Raw genomic sequence first — 19,874 nt, 5'->3', positions numbered from 1 at the left:
GCACGAGAGACAGAGAGAGAGAGCGATTTATTTGCAGAAAAGATGGACCAAAGTCCAATTTATTGACTTTTGAATCCTTCTTCTGTAAACAAACCAATAAATGCATAGAAAATTTCATGTTGGCACGAGGAGGTCACCGTACGCACTAGAGGAGCACAGGCCTAGAGGAGCACCACCCTAGAGGGGAGCACGGGCCTGGAGGAGCATCGGATGCAGCTTCCGTTCTATCTTCGTCTTCGCCTCTTCACAGCGGCGCGAAGAGGAGCTAGAGGTGCGAAAGGGGCGGGAGAAGAGGAGAGGCACGAAAGGGGGGTCGGGAGAAGAGTAGCTACTAGCTAGAGGTGCGAGAGGGGGCGAAAGAGGCACGAAAATGGAGCGGGAGAAGACGAGCTAGAGGTGCGAGCGGGAGGGGACGAAAATGGTGACGGGAGAAAGAGGGAGGCGTACGCATGAACGAAATCGCGGACTCGCCCAATAAAAATCCCTGGATATAAACCATCAACCCTCAATGACAACACTAAACGACAATACTTTTAAAAAGCGTTGTCTTTGGCAAAAAAAACTCATAAAAGACAACGTTTTCGACAACGCTTTTGTAAAGTGTTGTGGTTGACCCAAAATAAACGCTAATAGACAACGCTTTCATAACAAACGTTGTCTTTTAGTTTTCAAAAGACAACGTTTTTGAGTAAAAACGTTGTAAATTGAAAAACCACAACGCTTTTGCTAAAAACCGTTGTCTTTGGGGCGTTGTCTATTAACATTTTTCTAGTAGTGCATGTTACGTGGTTGATTAAGATTGTTGTGAGCTATAGGCTTATAAATAGCTTATATAAAGTGTTAATTATGCATATAATGTGTCAGCCCAATGGATGGTATCTCATCAAGATCCCATCCATATGCATAATTTTTTATTACATAACTTCTTACTTATATCTCTAATGTTCTTGGCTTTAGTCGTGAGCTTATGGTATATTTCTCTTTTTATTTCCAATGCAATCTATAACTACTAACATGAGTAGCATCCCCATAGTTATTGAATCAAACTTTGCCTATTGAAAAGAATATATTACCATATTCTTTGGTCGCATGGACTTAGACTATGCTTTGAGACACGATTGTCCCGCACCTCTAACCAATGCTAGCATTGTAAAGTAGAGGATTAACTTTGATAAGTGAGAGTGATCGAATCATATGAGTCTAAGATCATGAAGCTCTCAATTCGGAACCACTAAAGTGATCAATAACTGAAGAGGAGGATGTGAAATCTTTCCTAAAGCAATTAGCATACCAATTCATGTCAAACGAAAAGGTTGAAACAACCACACTTTTATCAAAGTTGGTGTCCATATTGTACAATGGAAAGGGTAACATATGTGAGTACATTATGGAGATGTTTAATCTTGCCACAAGACTAAATGTACTACAACTTGAAATGAAAGAGAATATACTAGTGCATTTTATCTTGATATCTCTGCCTGCACAATTCACTTCTTTTAGGATATCTTATAAGAGAAATGATACTTATCATGAAATGATAACATGAAATTGTAGCATGACACTCACAATTGCATGCAGTGGGTCCACTGCATGCCAGTGGGACCCACTGTCAATGTGAGTGTCATGCTACGATTTCATGTTGTGTATCACCACTCATCTTATAATACTCAAAAGGAACAATGGACATTAAATGGAATTACTACACAATGTGTGCAAGAGGAGGAGAGATACATCTGAAATTGCTCATTTTACATCCACTCATTAGGGTTTAAGTAGTAAAAGAAAGAGGACTAATAACAAAAGTAAAGATAAATAAACTATAAATTCTGAGGTTCATGGGCATAAAGAATAAAAGAAGCAAGATAAAAAATTTTCTTATTTCTTCTGCAAAAAGAATGACCACATAAAGAAGGATGCCCTAAATACGTCAATTAGCATGCTAAGAAAGGTAAACTTCTTAACTTTGTCGGTTCAGAAGTCAACTTATTGATTATACCTAATGACACTTGATGGATAGATACCGGTGCTACTACTCATATAAATGTCACTATGTAGAATTGTCTCAAGAGCCGACTGTCACTTGATGGTGAAAGATACATTTATATAGGGAATAGAAAGAAGACTAAAGTAGAGCCTATAGGTGTTTTTAGGCTTTATTTATGAATCAATTTTTTTTAGATTTGGATAATATATTTTATGTACTGTCTTTTAGATAGAACTTAATTTCTATTTCTTGTTTAGACAAATCTGATTATTCTTGTTCATTTGAAAATGAAGTTTTTAGTATTTCCCTTAATTATGTGTTGGTTGGCAATGGCTCGTTGATTGATACAACAACAACAACAACAACCAAGCCTTATCCCACTAAGTGGGGTCGGCTATATGGATCCTTTTACGCCATTGAGCTCTATCTCCTATTATATTATCATTTATATTTAAATAAATTTTATCTTGTTTTATTGTTGCTAACCAAGTCTTTTTTGGTCTACCTCGCCCTCGTTTGATATGCGTATTTGTTATAGTTTCACACCGCCTAACTGGAGCATTTATCGGTCGTCTAAGTACATGTCCGTACCACCTTAAACGTGTCTCACGGAGTTTTCCCTCAATAGATGCAACTCCAACTTTCTCTCTAATGCTCTCATTTCTTATTCTGTCCATCTTCGTATGTCCACACATCCATCTTAACATTCTCTCATCTCCGCAACTCTCATCTTTTGCTCATGTGCTCGAGTCATAGCCCAACATTCAGCGCCATATAACATGGTAGGTCTAATTGCCGTTTATGAACTTTCCTTTAAGTTTTAGAGGCACTTTACGATCACATAAAACACCTGATGCTCTCCTCCACTTCAACCATCCTGTTTGTATTCTATGTAAGACATCTCTCTCAATCCCTCCATCGGCTTGCAAAAATGATCCTAAATATTTAAAACTCTCCGTTTCAGACAACTCTCATCATCTCCTATTTTAATACTTGTCTCACTACGTTCAATATTGCTAAACTTAAATTCCATATATTCTGTCTTTACTCTACTAAGCCTAAAACCTTTCTCTTCTAGTGTTTCTCGCCAAGATTCTAATTTAGCATTTACTCCCTCACGTGTCTCATCTACCAATACAATATCATCTGCAAACAACATGCACCATGGTACGGTATCTTGAATATGCCCAGTAAGTTCATCCATGATTAGTGTAAAAAGATAAGGACTTAGAGCTGACCCTTGATGTAACCCTATCTTTATTGGAAATGCTTCAGTTAATCCGCCTGAAGTCTTCACTCTAGTTGTTACTTCCTCATACATATCCTTAATTAGGAATAATAACGTAATCATGCATTGCATAGGTACAAAAACCAATTTAATTGACGAGAATTCCTCTATGTTGTGGCATAGGCCTTTATGACATGTTTCCAAACAACGCCTAAAAAGGTTAAAGCTATATGAAATTCTTGATTCCCTTGACATGTCAGACTTTGATGTCTACATAGAGAGTGTTAAGGGGAAGACAATTGACACGGGGAATAAGGGTGCAAGCTGATATAGTGACGTCTTGGAACTAATGCATACGGACATTTGTGGATCGTTCCCTTATGCATCTTGGAATGAACACATATATTTTATTAGTTTTATAAATGACTACTCATAATATGACTATTTATACCTTATTTATGAGAAGTCGTAGTCATTGGACATGTTCAAGATTTTCAAAGCCAAAGTTGAAAATCAACTAGGCAAGAAAATTAAGGTCGTTAGATCCGATCATGGTGGTGAATACTATGGTCGATATAATGGATTAAGTGAACAATGTCCAGGACCATTTGCAAATTACCTTAAAGAGTGTGGGATCACCCCTCAATATACCATGCTTGGTACTCCTAATCAGAATGGTGTAGCTGAGCAATAAAATTGTACCCTAAAAGATATGCTGAGAAGTATGATGACTTTCACTTCTCTACCAGAGTCTTTATGAGGTGAGACATTGAAGACTGCAGTTTACCTACTTAATAGAGTACCTAAGTAAGATAGTGACTAGAACCTCATATGAGATGTGGGCGGGTAGAAAACCTAGCATTAGACATTTACATGTCTGGGGTTGTCCAGCTAAGGCTAGGCCTTATAGGCCTAATGAAAAGAAATTGGACCCAAGGGCAGTGAGCTTCCATTTTATGGGATATCCTGATAAGATTAGGGGATATAAATTTTATGATCCCTCAAATAAGTCCTTTTTTGAGATTAAAAATGTCAAATTTATCGAGGACAGTGGGAGCACTAAAATTAGAGACATATCTTTTGAGGAAAACATTGGCCATCCTCCTATGTCCACTATAAGTGCAATGAGTAGTGGTATGACATCCATACTATATAGTTGCATATCCTGTGGGAGTAGTGAACCATGATATATATATTTCATCTCTAATGCAATTGAAGGAACCTTCCACTGAAGTTGAGGTATTGCCTCATATTGATGAGCAAATACTTCAACCACCTCAACCGCAAGTGCCTTTAAGGTGATCCACAAGGGAATAGAGACCCACAATTTCTCATTATTATGTTTATCTCCAAGACTATGATTTTAACATTGGGTTAGAAAGTGATCCTATATCTTTCTCAAAAGTCAAATAGTGCTCTAATCCCGAGAGGTGGATCAAAGCTATGAAGGATGAGTTGAAGTCCATGGAAGACAATGACATTTGGAAACTTGCTGAATTGTCTGAAGGTGCAAAACTCGTTGGTTGCAAATGGATATTAAAAATCAAATAGGATTCAAAAGGCAATATAGAAGTATAAAGTTCGCTTTGTTGCTAAGGGATCCACTCAAAAGGAGGATATTGATTACAAGAAAATTTTCTCACTTGTGTCGACAAAAGACTCCCTTAGGATAATCATGACACTTGTAGCTCATTTTGATTTAGAGTCACATCAAATGGACATAAATACTGCATTCCTTAATGATGACATTAAGGAGCCTAAATACTGCATCAAATGGCCGGCCACCATCCCGCCACACAAAAACTAGCCGGAAGAGGAAGAAACAACGAAAAATAACCAAGAAAAAACTGATTGTACCTTTGAGCATCGTCACATAATGGTTCACTGTCGCCGTCGTAGTCGCCGGAGGGATTGGAGAGGAAGGAATCACGATCGTGCGGGCGCAGGAGAGCACAGATCGGGGAGGAGAAAAGAAAAATCACGAAGGGAAGAAGAAAAGGGGATCGGGCGGCGTGATAAATTAGGGTATTTGGTGACGAATTCGAATTCGTCGCCAAATTCATTGCCATTTGGCGACGAATCCTAAATTCATCGCCAAATTGGCGATGAATTTGGCGACGAATTCAAATTCATCGCCAAATACCCTAAAGTTATCAAATACCCTAAATTTATCATGCGGTCTGACCCCATGACCCCATTTCTTCATTAAATCTAGCCAACTTTGCGACAAATTCATGAATTCATCACCAAAATTCGTGAGAAACTCGGATTCGCGCATCGCCAAATGGCAATGAAATCCTGATTTGTTGCTAAAATTGACGATGAAATCTGGATTCATCGCCATTTGACGATGAATCAGGATTTCGTCGCTAAAATTTACGACGAATCTGTTATTCATCGCTAATTTTGGCAACGAAAATCGAATTCATCGCTAATTTTGGCAATGAATAATGGATTCGTCGCCAAATTGCAACAAATTCATGAATTATTCGTCATTTGATGATGAATTTGGCGACAAAAATTCATCTATCGTAAATTGGCAACTAACTATATTCGCCGCCAATGTCGTTACAAATTGGCGACCAAATTATATTTCGTTACAAAATTTATCGCAAATTTGTGATGAAAATTTTTTATCTCAAACTTTCGTTGCTAATACCCTGTATTTTTGTAGTGGAATGCAATAGCATTTCCCTTCAAAACCTACAAAATATCGATGTCGAAATCCTCCACAAAATGTTCGTTTATTGGCTTCAAATCGGGGCTAAAAACCACCTAACAGTTGACTGATAGCCTCATTAGTCAATTACTCTGGTCAAACTCGAACGTTGCTATGCCTAACGACTTCATCCAGTTTAGCATCGAGGATTGCGCGACTAATCCTCTCAATCAGTCGAGCTGATTAGTCGAGCTTTAGATATTCTGTTTGCATAAATAGCGTCATTAGTCGATTGATCGTCTTCATCAAATGGAGAATGATGATCAATATCACTACAAAAATTAACGGAAATAGCGACGGACCAATTCCGTCGCTATTCGGTCGCTAACCGAGGTTAACGACTGATTAGCGACGGAAATCGACCGTCGCAAAAAATTCGGTCGCTGACGTCATCTTAGCGACGGAATTAAAATTCCGTCGCTAAATTTAGCTACGGAATTAATTTCTGTCGCTAATTAATAGAGACGGAATTTAGCGACGGAATTTTAATTCCGTCGCTAATTAGTGACGGAATTATAAATTACGTCTCTAATTTAAAGGGAAAAAATTTAAAAAAAATCATTTTTAGCGACGGAATTAAAATTCCGTCGCTAACTTAAAGAAAAAAAAATTAAAAAAAAATCATTTTTAGCGACGGAATTAAAATTCCGTCGCTAACTTAAAGAAAAAAAATTTAAAAAAATCATTTTTAGCGACGGAATTAAAATTCCGTCGCTAATTTAAAGGAAAAAAAAATTTTAAAAAACATTTTTTGCGACGGAATTAAAATTCCGTCGCTAACTTAAAGAAAAAAAATTTTAAAAAAATCATTTTTAGCGACGGAATTAAAATTCCGTCGCTAACTTAAAGAAAAAAAATTTTAAAAAAAATCATTTTTAGCGACGGAATTAAAATTCCGTCGCTAATTTAAAGGAAAAAATTAAAAAAAAATCATTTTTAGCGACGGAATTAAAATTCCGTCGCTAATTTAAAGGAAAAAAATTTTAAAAAAATCGTTTTTTGCGACGGAATTTTAATTCCGTCGCTAACTTAAAGAAAAAAAATTAAAAAAATCGCTAATTAGCGACGGAATTAAAATTCCGTCGCTAATTTAATTTATTTTTTAGTATAATTTATTTTATTTTTCTGAAATTCCTGTTTATATATCAAAATCTCTAAATACAATATTACAATCACATTAATCTCTAGATACAACATATCAAAATGCACCAACATATCAAAATACACCACATATCAAAATACATCACATTAATCTGAATACACCACATATCAAAATATCTGAATACAACATTAATACAATCTTAATACAATAATATCTGAATACAACACAAATATGTAGATAGACTGATACTGTATCTAATGTCAAAATACAATAATATATCAAAATTTTATCTAAACAAGCCCAGCCAAAAGAGAAGATCCTACAAAAAAGACAATAAAAATAGGTTAGTAATAATTTAATTATAACAAACTATTTGAATAATGCATGCTTACAAGTAATAACTTAAAAAAAATTAAAAGTAATAGAAATGCTAACCTACCTTGCATTTCCTTGCACATGACAATAAAAATTAATGATATGAACATGAGAAAGGTAATAGTCTAGAAAAGAACGGTGATTGAGTGTACACATAACCAAATGGATCCATTATCCAATTATCTCTCAATCCTTCTTATAATACAAGATGGTGACTAACAAGGAAACTAAATCTAATACACCTAATGTGGTTCGACATGCACAACTCAATATTTTTTTTAAATGAATTAACAAACAAGAATACCTAGAACTGAAGAGCTTAATCTTGTAATAGAGAATAGGTATAGTGTTCATGCAAGAAACTCTAATATTTATACAAAAGAAACATGTCAAATAGAATAAGTAGTGGATATAATCCTTGGGAGTAGTAGAATTTTTCCGGTTGTTCTCATTTTGGCTAGTGATTTTTCGCCAACAGAATGCTTGATCACCAAGTGTAACTAGTTAATTGAATCAGTATGTGAGTTAAGCCAATACAAATACAAGCATGCCAAACTGCTCAAGATTTGAATGGATGCTTCTACAAATAATATATAGAAAAAAACCACAGCTCAACAACGGTCATTCAACCCATACTAATTCAATTTGCATAAAAACTACCAAGATAAGCAAGAACAGTGCTCGATGAAGACAAATTATTACAGATTACACAATTCAATGCTCTCATTAGAACCCCTTCCATAGAACTTCATGAAAAATAGACAAATAGTTCTGCTTGCTATTACAGAAAATTTCAACTCCCATAGCTAAGAGCTAAACTTGCACATCTAGAAACTTTGAATCTTTGATAATTCATATATGTGGCTACCAAAAGAGGCAAGCATGACAATATGACCATAACTCAGCGAACAACTAAATCTTCATTGGAACCTCTTGGAGATACTAGATCACTAACCTGAAGTGGCAAGGTAGCTCCAGACCATTGAGTCAGATTTGTCTGCATGAATCATTTAAGTTAATTGCTAGATGCTCATAAAAAATTAATTGCTAGATGTTCATAAGAAGGTATAACTGGAAGAAGACCTAAACAAATTTAAAACTGCTAGAGCTGCTTCTAAACTCAAATAGATGATGATATATGCATAAAGAAGATATAACTAAGTTAGACAAGTCATTGTCAGGGGAAAAAAACTATGAACCAGAACGACATTATATACAATACAAACCTTGTATTTAACGGTAAATATGCGAGCACCAGGAAAATCGGCTCCTAGCCACTCACTAGGCCAACATGTACCCAATTTACCAGCTTCCAAATCAATGTTCTCCACAAGACCAGCTTTGCTGGTTGTCGAAGACTTGTTATCTGCTATCCGCCATGACTTAAAAGGACCGCCACGTAATCCATGGACAAAGACAACATCAAGTAGAGGATATGAAGATTCGGAGGAGACTGTGCTCCCGGAGCAAAAATGACCGGATCGGAGGGGTTACCTTTGGGGAGAATCTGCCGGAGGAGATTGTGCCGGAGCAAAAATGGCGGAGATTTCGCCAGAGGAGACTTTGCCGCGAGGATCTGCCGGAGCAACCAAGGGAGCGTGCCGGAGGGAGAGGCAGAAGAAGAGCGCCGGAGGGAGCGGCAGAGGGAGAGCGCCGGACGGAGAGGCAGAGAGAGAGCGCCGAAGGGAGCGGCAGAGGGAGAGCGCCGGACGAAGAGGCAGATGGAGAGCGCCGGAGGGAGAGGCAGAGAACGCCGAAGGGAGCAGCAGAGGGAGCTAGAGCGCCGGACGGAGAGGCAGAGGGAGAGCGTCGGAGGGAGAGGCAGAGAACGCCGGACGGAGATCGCAGAGAAAGAACGCGGAGAAGAAAAAAATCGAGACTCCTAAACCCTAAATTGCGATTATAGCGACGGAATTAAAATATCTGTCGCTAATTAGCGACGGAATTAAAATATCCGTCGCTAATTAGCGACGGAATTAAAATATCCGTCTCTAATTAGCGACGGAATTAAATTCCGTCGCTACAATTAGCGACGGAATAAAATATTCTGTCGCTAATTATAGCGACGGAATTAAATTCCGTCGCTATTTCCGTCGCTATTTCATGGTTTTTTTGTAGTGAATGGAACTACCCAAAACTTTCCGTTCATTATAACAGTACCTTCAGTCAACTGATGATCCACATTAGTAGATTGATCACACCATAAACCTCCTTAAACCCCCCTCTAATCCTGAATTCATGATTTAGGAGTTCATCAGTTGATTGTTATTCCATATCAATCTACTGATAACTTTGTTTCAGCATTACCAAAGCTGAATTCTCACTTTGTTTAGTATCCAATTGATTTCAACCTACTAGAACTTCAACCGCCTAACATCTGGTCAACCTTAACTTGTCAAAACTTTATCAATGTCTAACATCCGAACAACCTTAATCCGTCGAGACTTCCTTTGTCTCACATCTGATCAATCTTGATTTGTTGGGATTTCACGATTACCTAACATCTGATTAACCTTGACCTATTCAAATTTCATCAATGTTAAACATTCAGTGTTCCTTGACCTGTTTGGACTTCTTATTTCAAGCCTAACATCAAATCAATCTTGATCTGTCATGACTTATCCATTGTCAAATATTCGATTCTTCTTGACTTGTTTGTACTTTCCATCTAGCCTAACATCCAATTTTCCATGACCTGTTAAGACTTTTACCACATGCATCTAATATCCGGTCCTCCATAACCTGTTAAGACTCTACCACATGTAAAACATTTTGTCCTCCATGACATGTTAGGACTTCCCTCATTACCAAGTATCCAATCAACCGTGATCCACTTAGATTTCGCTATTGTCAACTCTCGGTTGGACTTACAACCGTTAAGTATCCGGTCAACCATGACTCACTTGAACTTTTTTCATTGTTAAATATCCGATTAATCTTGACCTATTTGATTTTTTGCTCAACCATTAACCATTGGCACCCAAATCAATATCTTGATCAATCTTGATCCGAAGTTGATTGTACCAACAATCTCCCTCTCCAACAATCTCTTTTTTCTTTTTTACTTGACGTCTTGTTCAATCGTTGAACATATTAATCAAGTATCAAGTATTTAGTCAACTTTGATCTGCTTGATGTCTTGCTCAACCATCAAATATATTGTTCAAATATCAAAAATCAACTCGAGCTAATTCGAACTTGATCAACTTTGATCAAAGATCGATTGCACCACTAAATTGCAACTACTACTAGAAATTTAAAAGATAAAAGATAAAAGAGGTCGAAGTGCCTTATCTCAAGTGGTAAGCATGGAGACGTGTGTTGCCTGAGGTTTCGGGTTCGAGTCCTCTTAACAACATATATTTGTTGGTTGGGATGTTGTTTCGGACAATAGACTCTTATCAACATAGTGGTACCGTGCCTCCAAAAAATTTCTTAGGGGGTTTTCTAATATGGAGTCGTTTACAGTGGGGTCGATCACTATAAAAAGTTTACCCACTACAATTTTTGTCCCTGGGGTATGGTGCCGCGGTAGGACATCCAGGTTGTCACCCAGACACCTGCGGTTTGATCCCCAGCTACGACATATTTATAGAAATTTTCCTCTGCGCAATCAAAGGATGCTGGGCGTCTCGACTGGTCACTACGTGCACTTCCCGATTTACCCTGGTGGCCGGTGGAAAACTTCCATGGGACCGAGCCAGTCATCTTCAGGGATAGTCAATGAGACTGACTGAGATTTATTATTTTTTTTAAAAGATAAAAGAGCTATAGTAGTCACAAATAGGAAATGCTTGTGAAAGTCAATGGTAAAGATGATTATTAGGCAAATTGAACGTCATTCGTTCTACTAATGAAATTTTGTAAATAATGAAATTAAAGAAGAGTTCAATGTCATCAAAGTCCATTCCTTATCATGGTTACCGAATGATACAATGTCTTCTTTTTTTTTGCAGACACTTAATGGTCAATGCCTCAAATTTTGCAGGCTCTCTTACTAGTTCATTATAAGAATTACTCAAGCTAAAGCAATACTTATTTTTTCTTTATTGAGTGTTTTCCTCTTAATATTTTTCTTATTTACCGATCTCGGTTTAATTTCCTTATCGCCATTAGATTTGGGATTCACGTTATTGGATTCCCTCATTCATCTCTTTCTACAACCTGTCAAAATTCTGAACCATAGTCAAAACCGTGGATAACTGGAAACCCTGCACCACTCATTCGTCCGTCCCCATTTTGTCAACGTACGACTACATCGATCAGATTAGCATAACACCGCCTCAACTTCAATTGCAAACTGTGATTTATCCAAACAAAAAAAAAAAGTCAATTAAGTTGCAGGTAAAAAGGAATGGAAGCGAGCGTTGTAGCATGTGAAATGCATAAATAACCAGAGGCGGATCGAGGTGGAGTTCATCCCCTCTCCCATTAATGCATGCACCTTGGAAGGCTCCTTGACCTCTCCATACATAAACAAGCCTATCGATCGATCTCTATAACTGCATCTCCAGTTCTGTCGCTCATCTCCCTGGCTCCACTTCCCCCCAATCTTGTCTTCTTCCAAGACTTCAGATATATAATATGGACGAGAAGGAGGTATTATTCCATGCACGCATGCCTTTCGTTTTGTGTTATACTTTGTCTTCTTCCTTTCATAGATACAGTTACGTTGCAGGCCGACGACAGCTTTGCGCCGGTAGATTTCAGCTCGGACAGCGCTGCGCCCGCCCGGCCGCAGCCGGAGAGATCGGAGAACAGCGTCGAGATGGTGAACTATATGCTGAGCAATCCGCCTGCCCAAGCCCAGATCTCCCTAGACAAGCTCAGCTTCGCAGATGTGATGCAGTTCGCCGAGTTCGGCCCCAGGCTCTCACTCCAACAGTCCAAAGCCTCTGAGGACGAGAGCTATTTCTTGAGGTTGCACGACGACCCGCTGAACGTGGCCTCTACCCCGCCGCTTCTTCCTCCTCCTCCTCCCGCGACGGCCGAAGGGGAGGAGGACAGAGAGGGGACGAAGGCCGTCGGCAGGTACTCGTCGGAGAACGCGCCGTCCTCGGTGCAGGAGCTGCGATTGGTCGAGAAGGCGGGTGCGGATGAGGCGAAGAATATTAGCAGCCGGCGGAAGAGGCCCAGAGCTATGAAGACTAACGAGGAGGTGGAGAGCCAGCGGATGACGCACATCGCCGTCGAACGCAACCGGAGGCGGCAGATGAACGAGAATCTCCGGGTGCTCCGCTCGCTCATGCCAGGATCGTACGTGCAAAGGGTGGGAATTACTATATTAAGCTAATCGATCCATTTAAACATTAGAGCTGATAGTGAGGTTGATTTACTTGTTCAGGGAGATCAGGCCTCCATAATCGGCGGCGCCATCGAGTTCGTGAGGGAGCTGGAGCAACTCCTCCAGTGCCTGGAGTCCCAAAAGAGGAGAAGGCTCTTCGGCAGCACCGGAGAAACACCGAGAGCGGCAGTGGAGGCCGGCGGTGCTGTTTTGGTCCCCAACCAGCAGCGGACGCCGTCCTTCTACCCACACCTCCCGCTTCCCACCCACCTCGACCAGGCAAAGCTTCTCGACGTCGGCGACGGAGGCCTTCCCGAGGAGACGGCCGAGAATAAGTCCTGCCTCGCGGACGTCGAGGTCCGCCTCCTCGGCTCCGACGCCATGATCAAGATCCTGTCCCGCCGCCGGCCGGGGCAGCTCATCAAGACGATCGCGGCGCTGGAGGACCTGCAGTTCACTGTCCTCCACACCAACATCACCACCATCGAGCAAACCGTTCTCTACTCCTTCAACGTCAAGGTAATCAAATAATTAACCAGCACCTCAATCCACGCTAGCTCTTCATTCTAATCTTCATAGACGAACCCTCGCAGATTGGCAGCGAAACCAAGTGCACCGCAGAGGACATCGCCAGCTCCGTTCAACAGATCTTGAGCTTCATCGACGCAAACACAGTGTGATCAGCAGAGATGAATATCCATTAAGAGCGTGATGCATGTATAATATGTGATAGCCTTTTTCTATTCATTAATGTACCGATAATTTATCGCCATGCAAGTAATTAAATATAATCAAGGTTAAAAAACTTGATGACGACGAAGACTGCATGTCTGCGAGGCCTGGAGGGAGACAGACAATGAGTGGACTTTGAAGGTCAACCATGCAGGTACTTCGTCCTTGGTTGCCGAAGGTTGACCTGCCAGGGGGTTGCTTTGTTGGTATTAGAGTGGCCAGATCAGGCCAGGAAGGGGGGGATAACTTGGTGCATGCCTTGCAGCTAGCTACCCTGCTGCAGGCACCATGTTGTGAGTCTGTCCATGGCAGAGAGAGGTGTCGGAATAGATTGGAAATTTTGTCCTTAATTGGCACGAATGATTCGAAATAATGGATCGAGAAATTTGCATGATTGACTTTGAGAGAGGTTTGTCGTGTGTGGCACACAGAATTGACAGTAGAACTTTCTGAGTGATTAATGGATGAATTGTTGGGTAGAGGAGCATGGGCTGGCAGGTGCAGTGCTAGCATCACTACTGCTTCATGACATCAAGAGGTTTCAAGGAATTGAGGATTTTGTAGGTTTATTTTGTTTAATTGAGAAGGAGGCGGTGATAATTAAGGGAAGAGACGGCCATCTCATAGTTCTTGCAAAAGCTATTTCTTCATTGTCTTCCTCAATGCTTTCTTCCTTTGCTGCTCAATTTGCTGCAAAATTTGCCGCCTAATCCTGTTGAAATCAGGGGTTGGACTGACTCCTTGATGTATTTGCAACAGAGCTTTTTTGGTAGGTTTGATGTGTGTTAGGTGAGTCAGCTCTTATCAGGTCAGATCTTGCAATTATCGAGTTGGCAATTGTCGGTGGGATGAGGAATGCAAGGACTCCAATGAAGATCTCCAACAACGACATTGAAAGGATTGAAAAAGCATTAGAAGGGAGGGCAAAGTGGACCTTAGCAAAACCTTCCGATGCTCAAGTCAAATTCTGAGGGAGAGTTTGAAAGAGGAGATAACAAAGTGAAAACAGTAATCCCCAATGTCACAGTGTATCTATCGAGAGTGAAGGGTGGTTGATAAGCTAAGGTTTTATGGTATTTTGTTGGTTCAATTTGGATTTTTATGTGAACAATTAAATGTTTAATCGATATAATTTGATTACATTTGTGGTATGTGGTATAATTGGATGATTGATTATAATTTTATGATTTTGATGATTAATTTTGTATTAATTGAGCTTGATTCTTTGTAGGATCCAAATTGAACCACGATCGAGCCAAATTGAGACCGAGTCTAAGCCAAAATTAATCAATTTGATAGACCCAAAACTTCATGATCAAGATTAGGGTTTGATTGGAGCTAAAACCATGCTAATTGGAGCTAAATTGATTGAGTTGGGTCACACTTGGGCTAACTCCGGTTGAACCAGCTAAACAAGCCGGCTGTGAACAGTGCTCCCAGTTATAACGAGAATGCTACAGTACCAGAAAATCATGGTTACTGTATCACTTCGTTTTCGTGATTTCCAGCTTCTTTTTCTTCGTTTTGAACGGCAAACTCCAGATCTTCTTCTTCCAAGCCAATTTCCAAACTCTAGGAGGCGATTACAATCTCAGTTCGGTGTTAATTGCGATCAGAATCACTGGAGAGGATTTCTTCAGAGCTTCTGATATACGACCACATTTCGGCTGCGATCTTCAGATCCAGGTTGACCGGAGCTACAAATTACACTCAGAGGGGTTCTTCGAAGGTTATTGAAGGTTCTTGAGCTTTAACTTACCAACGATTTGAAGGATTACAGCTTGATCCTCAGATTCTTGATTGTCTCTGTTCTGCATCATCACGGAGGGTTTCTATGGCTGATCAAATGCAATTTAGATCAAAGTGAGCTGAGAATTGGAGTTGTTCTCTGGATTTCTGATATTAGACCAGATCTAATGTGACGGCTAGATTGGAGTTGATTTGGAAGGGAAGATCTGATCTCTATTATCTGAATTCTAATTTCTGATGTTATCTGTTTTTGTCAATTTTGATCTGGTTTCTGTTGATCAGATTAGTTATGATTCTTGAATTGTTGGATTAAATCATTAGATAGTGTAATTGTCATGCTTTGATTCAGTAATTCAGTGGCTAATTAAACTCTTAATTTGATTCCAATTACTGTTCTTTTCATAAGATTTACTGTTACGTATCAGAATCTTAGGTTGTATCAGAACGTAGGGTTTGTTTCTGATGCATAGTTATCTTGCAATTGAGATTGGATCTTTTGAGTTTTTGTTCCTTGCAATTTTATTTCTTGCATTTAGTTTCAGCTCTTTGCTTCTCTAATATCTTGTTTCATGTTTCGGTGTTTGGACAATTTTAGAATCTGTTGAAAACCTAATTTCATGCATGATCAGATCAAGTTAGTATAATAATCTCATTTTTTTGTATTATTCGCTGAACCTTGTACCAGAATTTCAGTTTGTTAGCAATCCATGTTCTTTGATTTTTGTATTAGTGTTTGCTAGGCTGTAATATCAAGCTTTTATCCTTGCATTTGTTTCTTTTATTTACATTTCGTTGAAAAACATCAAAACTCTATTTTTATAGAAAAACTCAAAAATAGAATGACATCTTAGCTTGACTTAAACAACTTTCTACTAGTCCTTGGAAAAATATGACTCGTGGCCCCTGTATTACATTTGTTTGTGAGCTAAGGTTTTTCGATTATAAATTCTAATTTGAGGTTCATAGCTGTGGGCTCTATCAGTGGTCAGGATTCCTAAAGGACATAATCTCTTTCCCTTCACCAAAGGGTGCACCCTTCTGTAATTGAAGTCATTATAACCATTGTGTCGCATCCAAGCGTGGAAGTGGTTTGATTTAAGCCTAATCCTAGGTTTGGCTAGTTGGACTTAACTTGGATGTGACTCGGGCTGACTTGAGTCGAGCTCAGCCATGAATTGGTCGACTTCACCTGAGTTCAGCCATGAGCTGACTGACTCGACCTGAGTGCGTTGACCAAGTCCTAGGCCTTCCACATGACCCCTATTGTTCCTTCCACATCACAAGTCTCTTTTTCAAATCTAATCAAAAGAGAAAGTATTCCGACTGACCAAGCAATTGTTGCATAGCAACTCTGGGACTTCTGCCATCAAAGTCCATGTGACTCTCTTTCCTGAGGATTGAAGCAACCTCGTCACGCCACCGCACCTCAATAATCCGCCAAATTTGTCGGCCTGTTCATCGTCAAATATCCTCCGTGGGAAATGGGTCATCCTTATTGCTAGAGATCTGCCGCAGGAACTCACAAATCTTCTGCCCCGCAAGCGAGCGCCACATCAACCGTTAATCTGAACCCACCACCATGGATCCCAAGGGGTTGTGTTGATCCAGACTAGTGTTGGAGATTTCCGTAACCGCTCACCGGCGGTTTCCGTAATCGCCCACTACCACCACGCCTTTCTCCACGAAGTGCACGTTGTGCACTCCGTGGAGGTCTCTTCCTCTCCCTATTAAAGGGAGAGGAAGGCTCTGCGATCAGAGAACTTACCAGAGAAGAGAGAAAGGTTCATCGTTCAAGTAGTGCGTAAGAGGTGCGAGAGTTCATACCTTGTGGTGTGTGCGTCCAAGATCAGAAGCTCTGTGGATTCGTTCCAGAGGTGCTGCGCCGAAGAGAAGGAAAAGAACACTGACGCCAGAGGATTTGGTTTGTGAAACTGTGAGGGGTTTTCCGACCATGATCACTCCTCTGACAGAAGCAGTCCCAGCTGTTGGAGTCGAGGCACGCAACAACAGGTAATATTAACATTGCTATCAGAGCTACTATTAGAATAGTTACCTGTAGTGTTCGACCGTCGCAAGCGGCAGCGCACAGGCGCTGTCCGCGGATTTTTTTTCTGTTCCGCACTTCCCGTCTACGTGACACCGTGACGCCGGCCCGGTCGACAACCGTCAGCGGCAAACGAAGCCCTGGCGCCGTCTTGAGCATGGTTGAACCTCGATCTGTTTGAGGTTCTGACACGGAAGGTTCATCTTCGGGGAGGCTGGCGTCGATGGGGCTGGCGCCGGCAAGAGGCGACGCCGGAGGGGAAAGGCGGCAGTTTGCTTCATGCACAGAAAAAAAGGAAGAAAGACGAAAGAAAAGATAAGGGCACGGGATGAATTGGGAAAGAAGTTTTTAATTTTTTTTGTGCTTTTATTATAAAAAAAATGAGGTGGCGGTAGCTGCTTATTCTTTGGGAACAGCACCGAAAAAAAAATTCATTGGGAACATCACCAAAAGGTAATGAAATCGAGTGATTTCATTATCTGGGCCAAGATTTGGTTTTGATTAATTGGGTCAGTCCAATTAACACTGCTGAATTTAGGCTAAGGTCTGAAAGCCCATTTAATCTCAGCCCAATACAGTAATATGTCAGCCCATTTGATCTGACCCAGCCCAAATTAAAAAAAAAGAAAAGAGGGCTTAATGTGGCTCCCTAGAACGACTATAAGATCTTTCGTAGTTTCGTTGCAGCCCTTTCCGGCAAAGTCATATATGGCAACTAATGTGAACCGCGTCTCATATTTGATCACTCGCCCTTTCTTTTATCATTAGCCCCTGAAACAATTTACATTGCTGATTAATTGGGTCAGTCCAATTAACACTGTTGAATTTGGGCTAAGGTCTGAAAGCTCATTTAATCTCAGCCCAATACAGTAATATGTCAGCCCATTTGATCTGACCCAGCCCAAATTTAAAAAAAAAAAGAAAAGAGGGCTTAATGAAATCGAGTGATTTCATTATCTGGGCCAAGATTTGGTTTTGATTAATTGGGTCAGTCCAATTAACACTGCTGAATTTGGGCTAAGGTCTGAAAGCCCATTTAATCTCAGCCCAATATAGTAATATGTCCGCCCATGCTCATTTAATCTCAGCCCAATACAGTAATATGTCAGCCCATTTGATCTGACCCAGCCCAAATTTAAAAAAAAAAAGAAAAGAGGGCTTAATGAAATCGAGTGATTTCATTATCTGGGCCAAGATTTGGTTTTGATTAATTGGGTCAGTCCAATTAACACTGCTGAATTTGGGCTAAGGTCTGAAAGCACATTTAATCTCAGCCCAATATAGTAATATGTCCGCCCATTTGATCTGACCCAGCCCAAATTAAAAAAAAGAAAAGAAAAGAGGGCTTAATGTGGCTCCCTAGAACGACTATAAGATCTTTCGTAGTTTCGTTGCAGCCCTTTCCGGCAAAGTCATATATGGCAACTAATGTGAACCGCATCTCATATTTGATCACTCGCCCTTTCTTTTATCATTAGCCCCTGAAACAATTTACATTGCTGATTAATTGGGTCAGTCCAATTAACACTGTTAAATTTGGGCTAAGGTCTGAAAGCCCATTTAATCTCAGCCCAATACAGTAATATATCAGCCCATTTGATCTGACCCAGCCCAAATTTAAAAAAAAAAAGAAAAGAGGGCTTAATGAAATCGAGTGATTTCATTATCTGGGCCAAGATTTGGTTTTGATTAATTGGGTCAGTCCAATTAACACTGCTGAATTTGGGCTAAGGTCTGAAAGCCCATTTAATCTCAGCCCAATATAGTAATATGTCCGCCCATTTGATCTGACCCAGCCCAAATTAAAAAAAAAAAGAAAAGAGGGCTTAATGTGGCTCCCTAGAACGACTATAAGATCTTTCGTAGTTTCGTTACAGCCCTTTCCGGCAAAGTCATATATGGCAACTAATGTGAACCGCGTCTCATATTTGATCACTCGCCCTTTCTTTTATCATTCGCCCTTGAAACAATTTACACTGCTAATTAATTGGGTCAGTCCAATTAACACTGTTGAATTTGGGCTAAGGTCTGAAAGCCCATTTAATCTCAGCCCAATACAGTAATATGTCAGCCCATTTGATCTGACCCAGCCCAAATTTAAAAAAAAAGAAAAGAGGGCTTAATGAAATCGAGTGATTTCATTATCTGCGAGTGATTTCATTATCTGGGCCAAGATTTGATTTTGATTAATTGGGTCAGTCCAATTAACACTGCTGAATTTGGGCTAAGGTCTGAAAGCCCATTTAATCTCAGCCCAATATAGTAATATGTCAGCCTATTTGATCTAACCCAGCCCAAATTAAAAAAAAAAAAAGAAAAGAGGGCTTAATGTGGCTCTCTAGAACGACTATAAGATCTTTCGTAGTTTCGTTGCAGCCCTTTCCGGCAAAGTCATATATGGCAACTAATGTGAACCGCGTCTCATATTTGATCACTCGCCCTTTCTTTTATCATTCGCCCTTGAAACAATTTACACTGCTGATTAATTGGGTCAGTCCAATTAACACTGCTGAATTTGGGCTAAGGTCTGAAAGCCCATTTAATCTCAGCCCAATACAGTAATATGTCAGCCCATTTGATATGACCAAGCCCAAATTTAAAAAAAAAAAAAGAAAAGAGGGCTTTATGTGGCTGCAAGGGATTGATCTTATGATCTT

General features: G+C 40.0%; 1 protein-coding gene across 1 annotated transcript; it reads left to right on the top strand.

Annotated features, from left to right (window-relative positions):
• The first annotated feature begins 11,943 nt into the window (after positions 1-11,943).
• On the top strand, positions 11,944-13,469 carry LOC141816147 (transcription factor FAMA-like). Its single transcript, XM_074703984.1, has 4 exons — positions 11,944-12,007; positions 12,087-12,677; positions 12,753-13,211; positions 13,286-13,469. Exons 1-4 carry the CDS (start codon positions 11,993-11,995, stop codon positions 13,370-13,372), a joined length of 1,152 nt encoding a protein of 383 aa, XP_074560085.1. The 5' UTR covers positions 11,944-11,992; the 3' UTR covers positions 13,373-13,469.
• Positions 13,470-19,874: the final 6,405 nt, after the last annotated feature.

Source organism: Curcuma longa, unplaced genomic scaffold (assembly GCF_044706935.1).
Source record: "Curcuma longa cultivar G26 ecotype Majalengka, Jawa Barat unplaced genomic scaffold, ITB_CL_G26_1.1 contig_14472, whole genome shotgun sequence".
Classification (NCBI taxonomy): domain Eukaryota; kingdom Viridiplantae; phylum Streptophyta; class Magnoliopsida; order Zingiberales; family Zingiberaceae; genus Curcuma; species Curcuma longa.
Note: the sequence above shows the minus strand (reverse complement) of the source record. Positions and strands in the feature narration are given on the sequence as shown.

Excerpts from the sequence above, each read along its gene's own strand:
- LOC141816147 (XM_074703984.1), top strand. Across the intron at positions 12,678-12,752 it reads CAGGATCGTACGTGCAAAGG|GGAGATCAGGCCTCCATAAT; the intron begins GTGGGAATTACT and ends TTACTTGTTCAG. Across the intron at positions 13,212-13,285 it reads TCTACTCCTTCAACGTCAAG|ATTGGCAGCGAAACCAAGTG; the intron begins GTAATCAAATAA and ends GAACCCTCGCAG.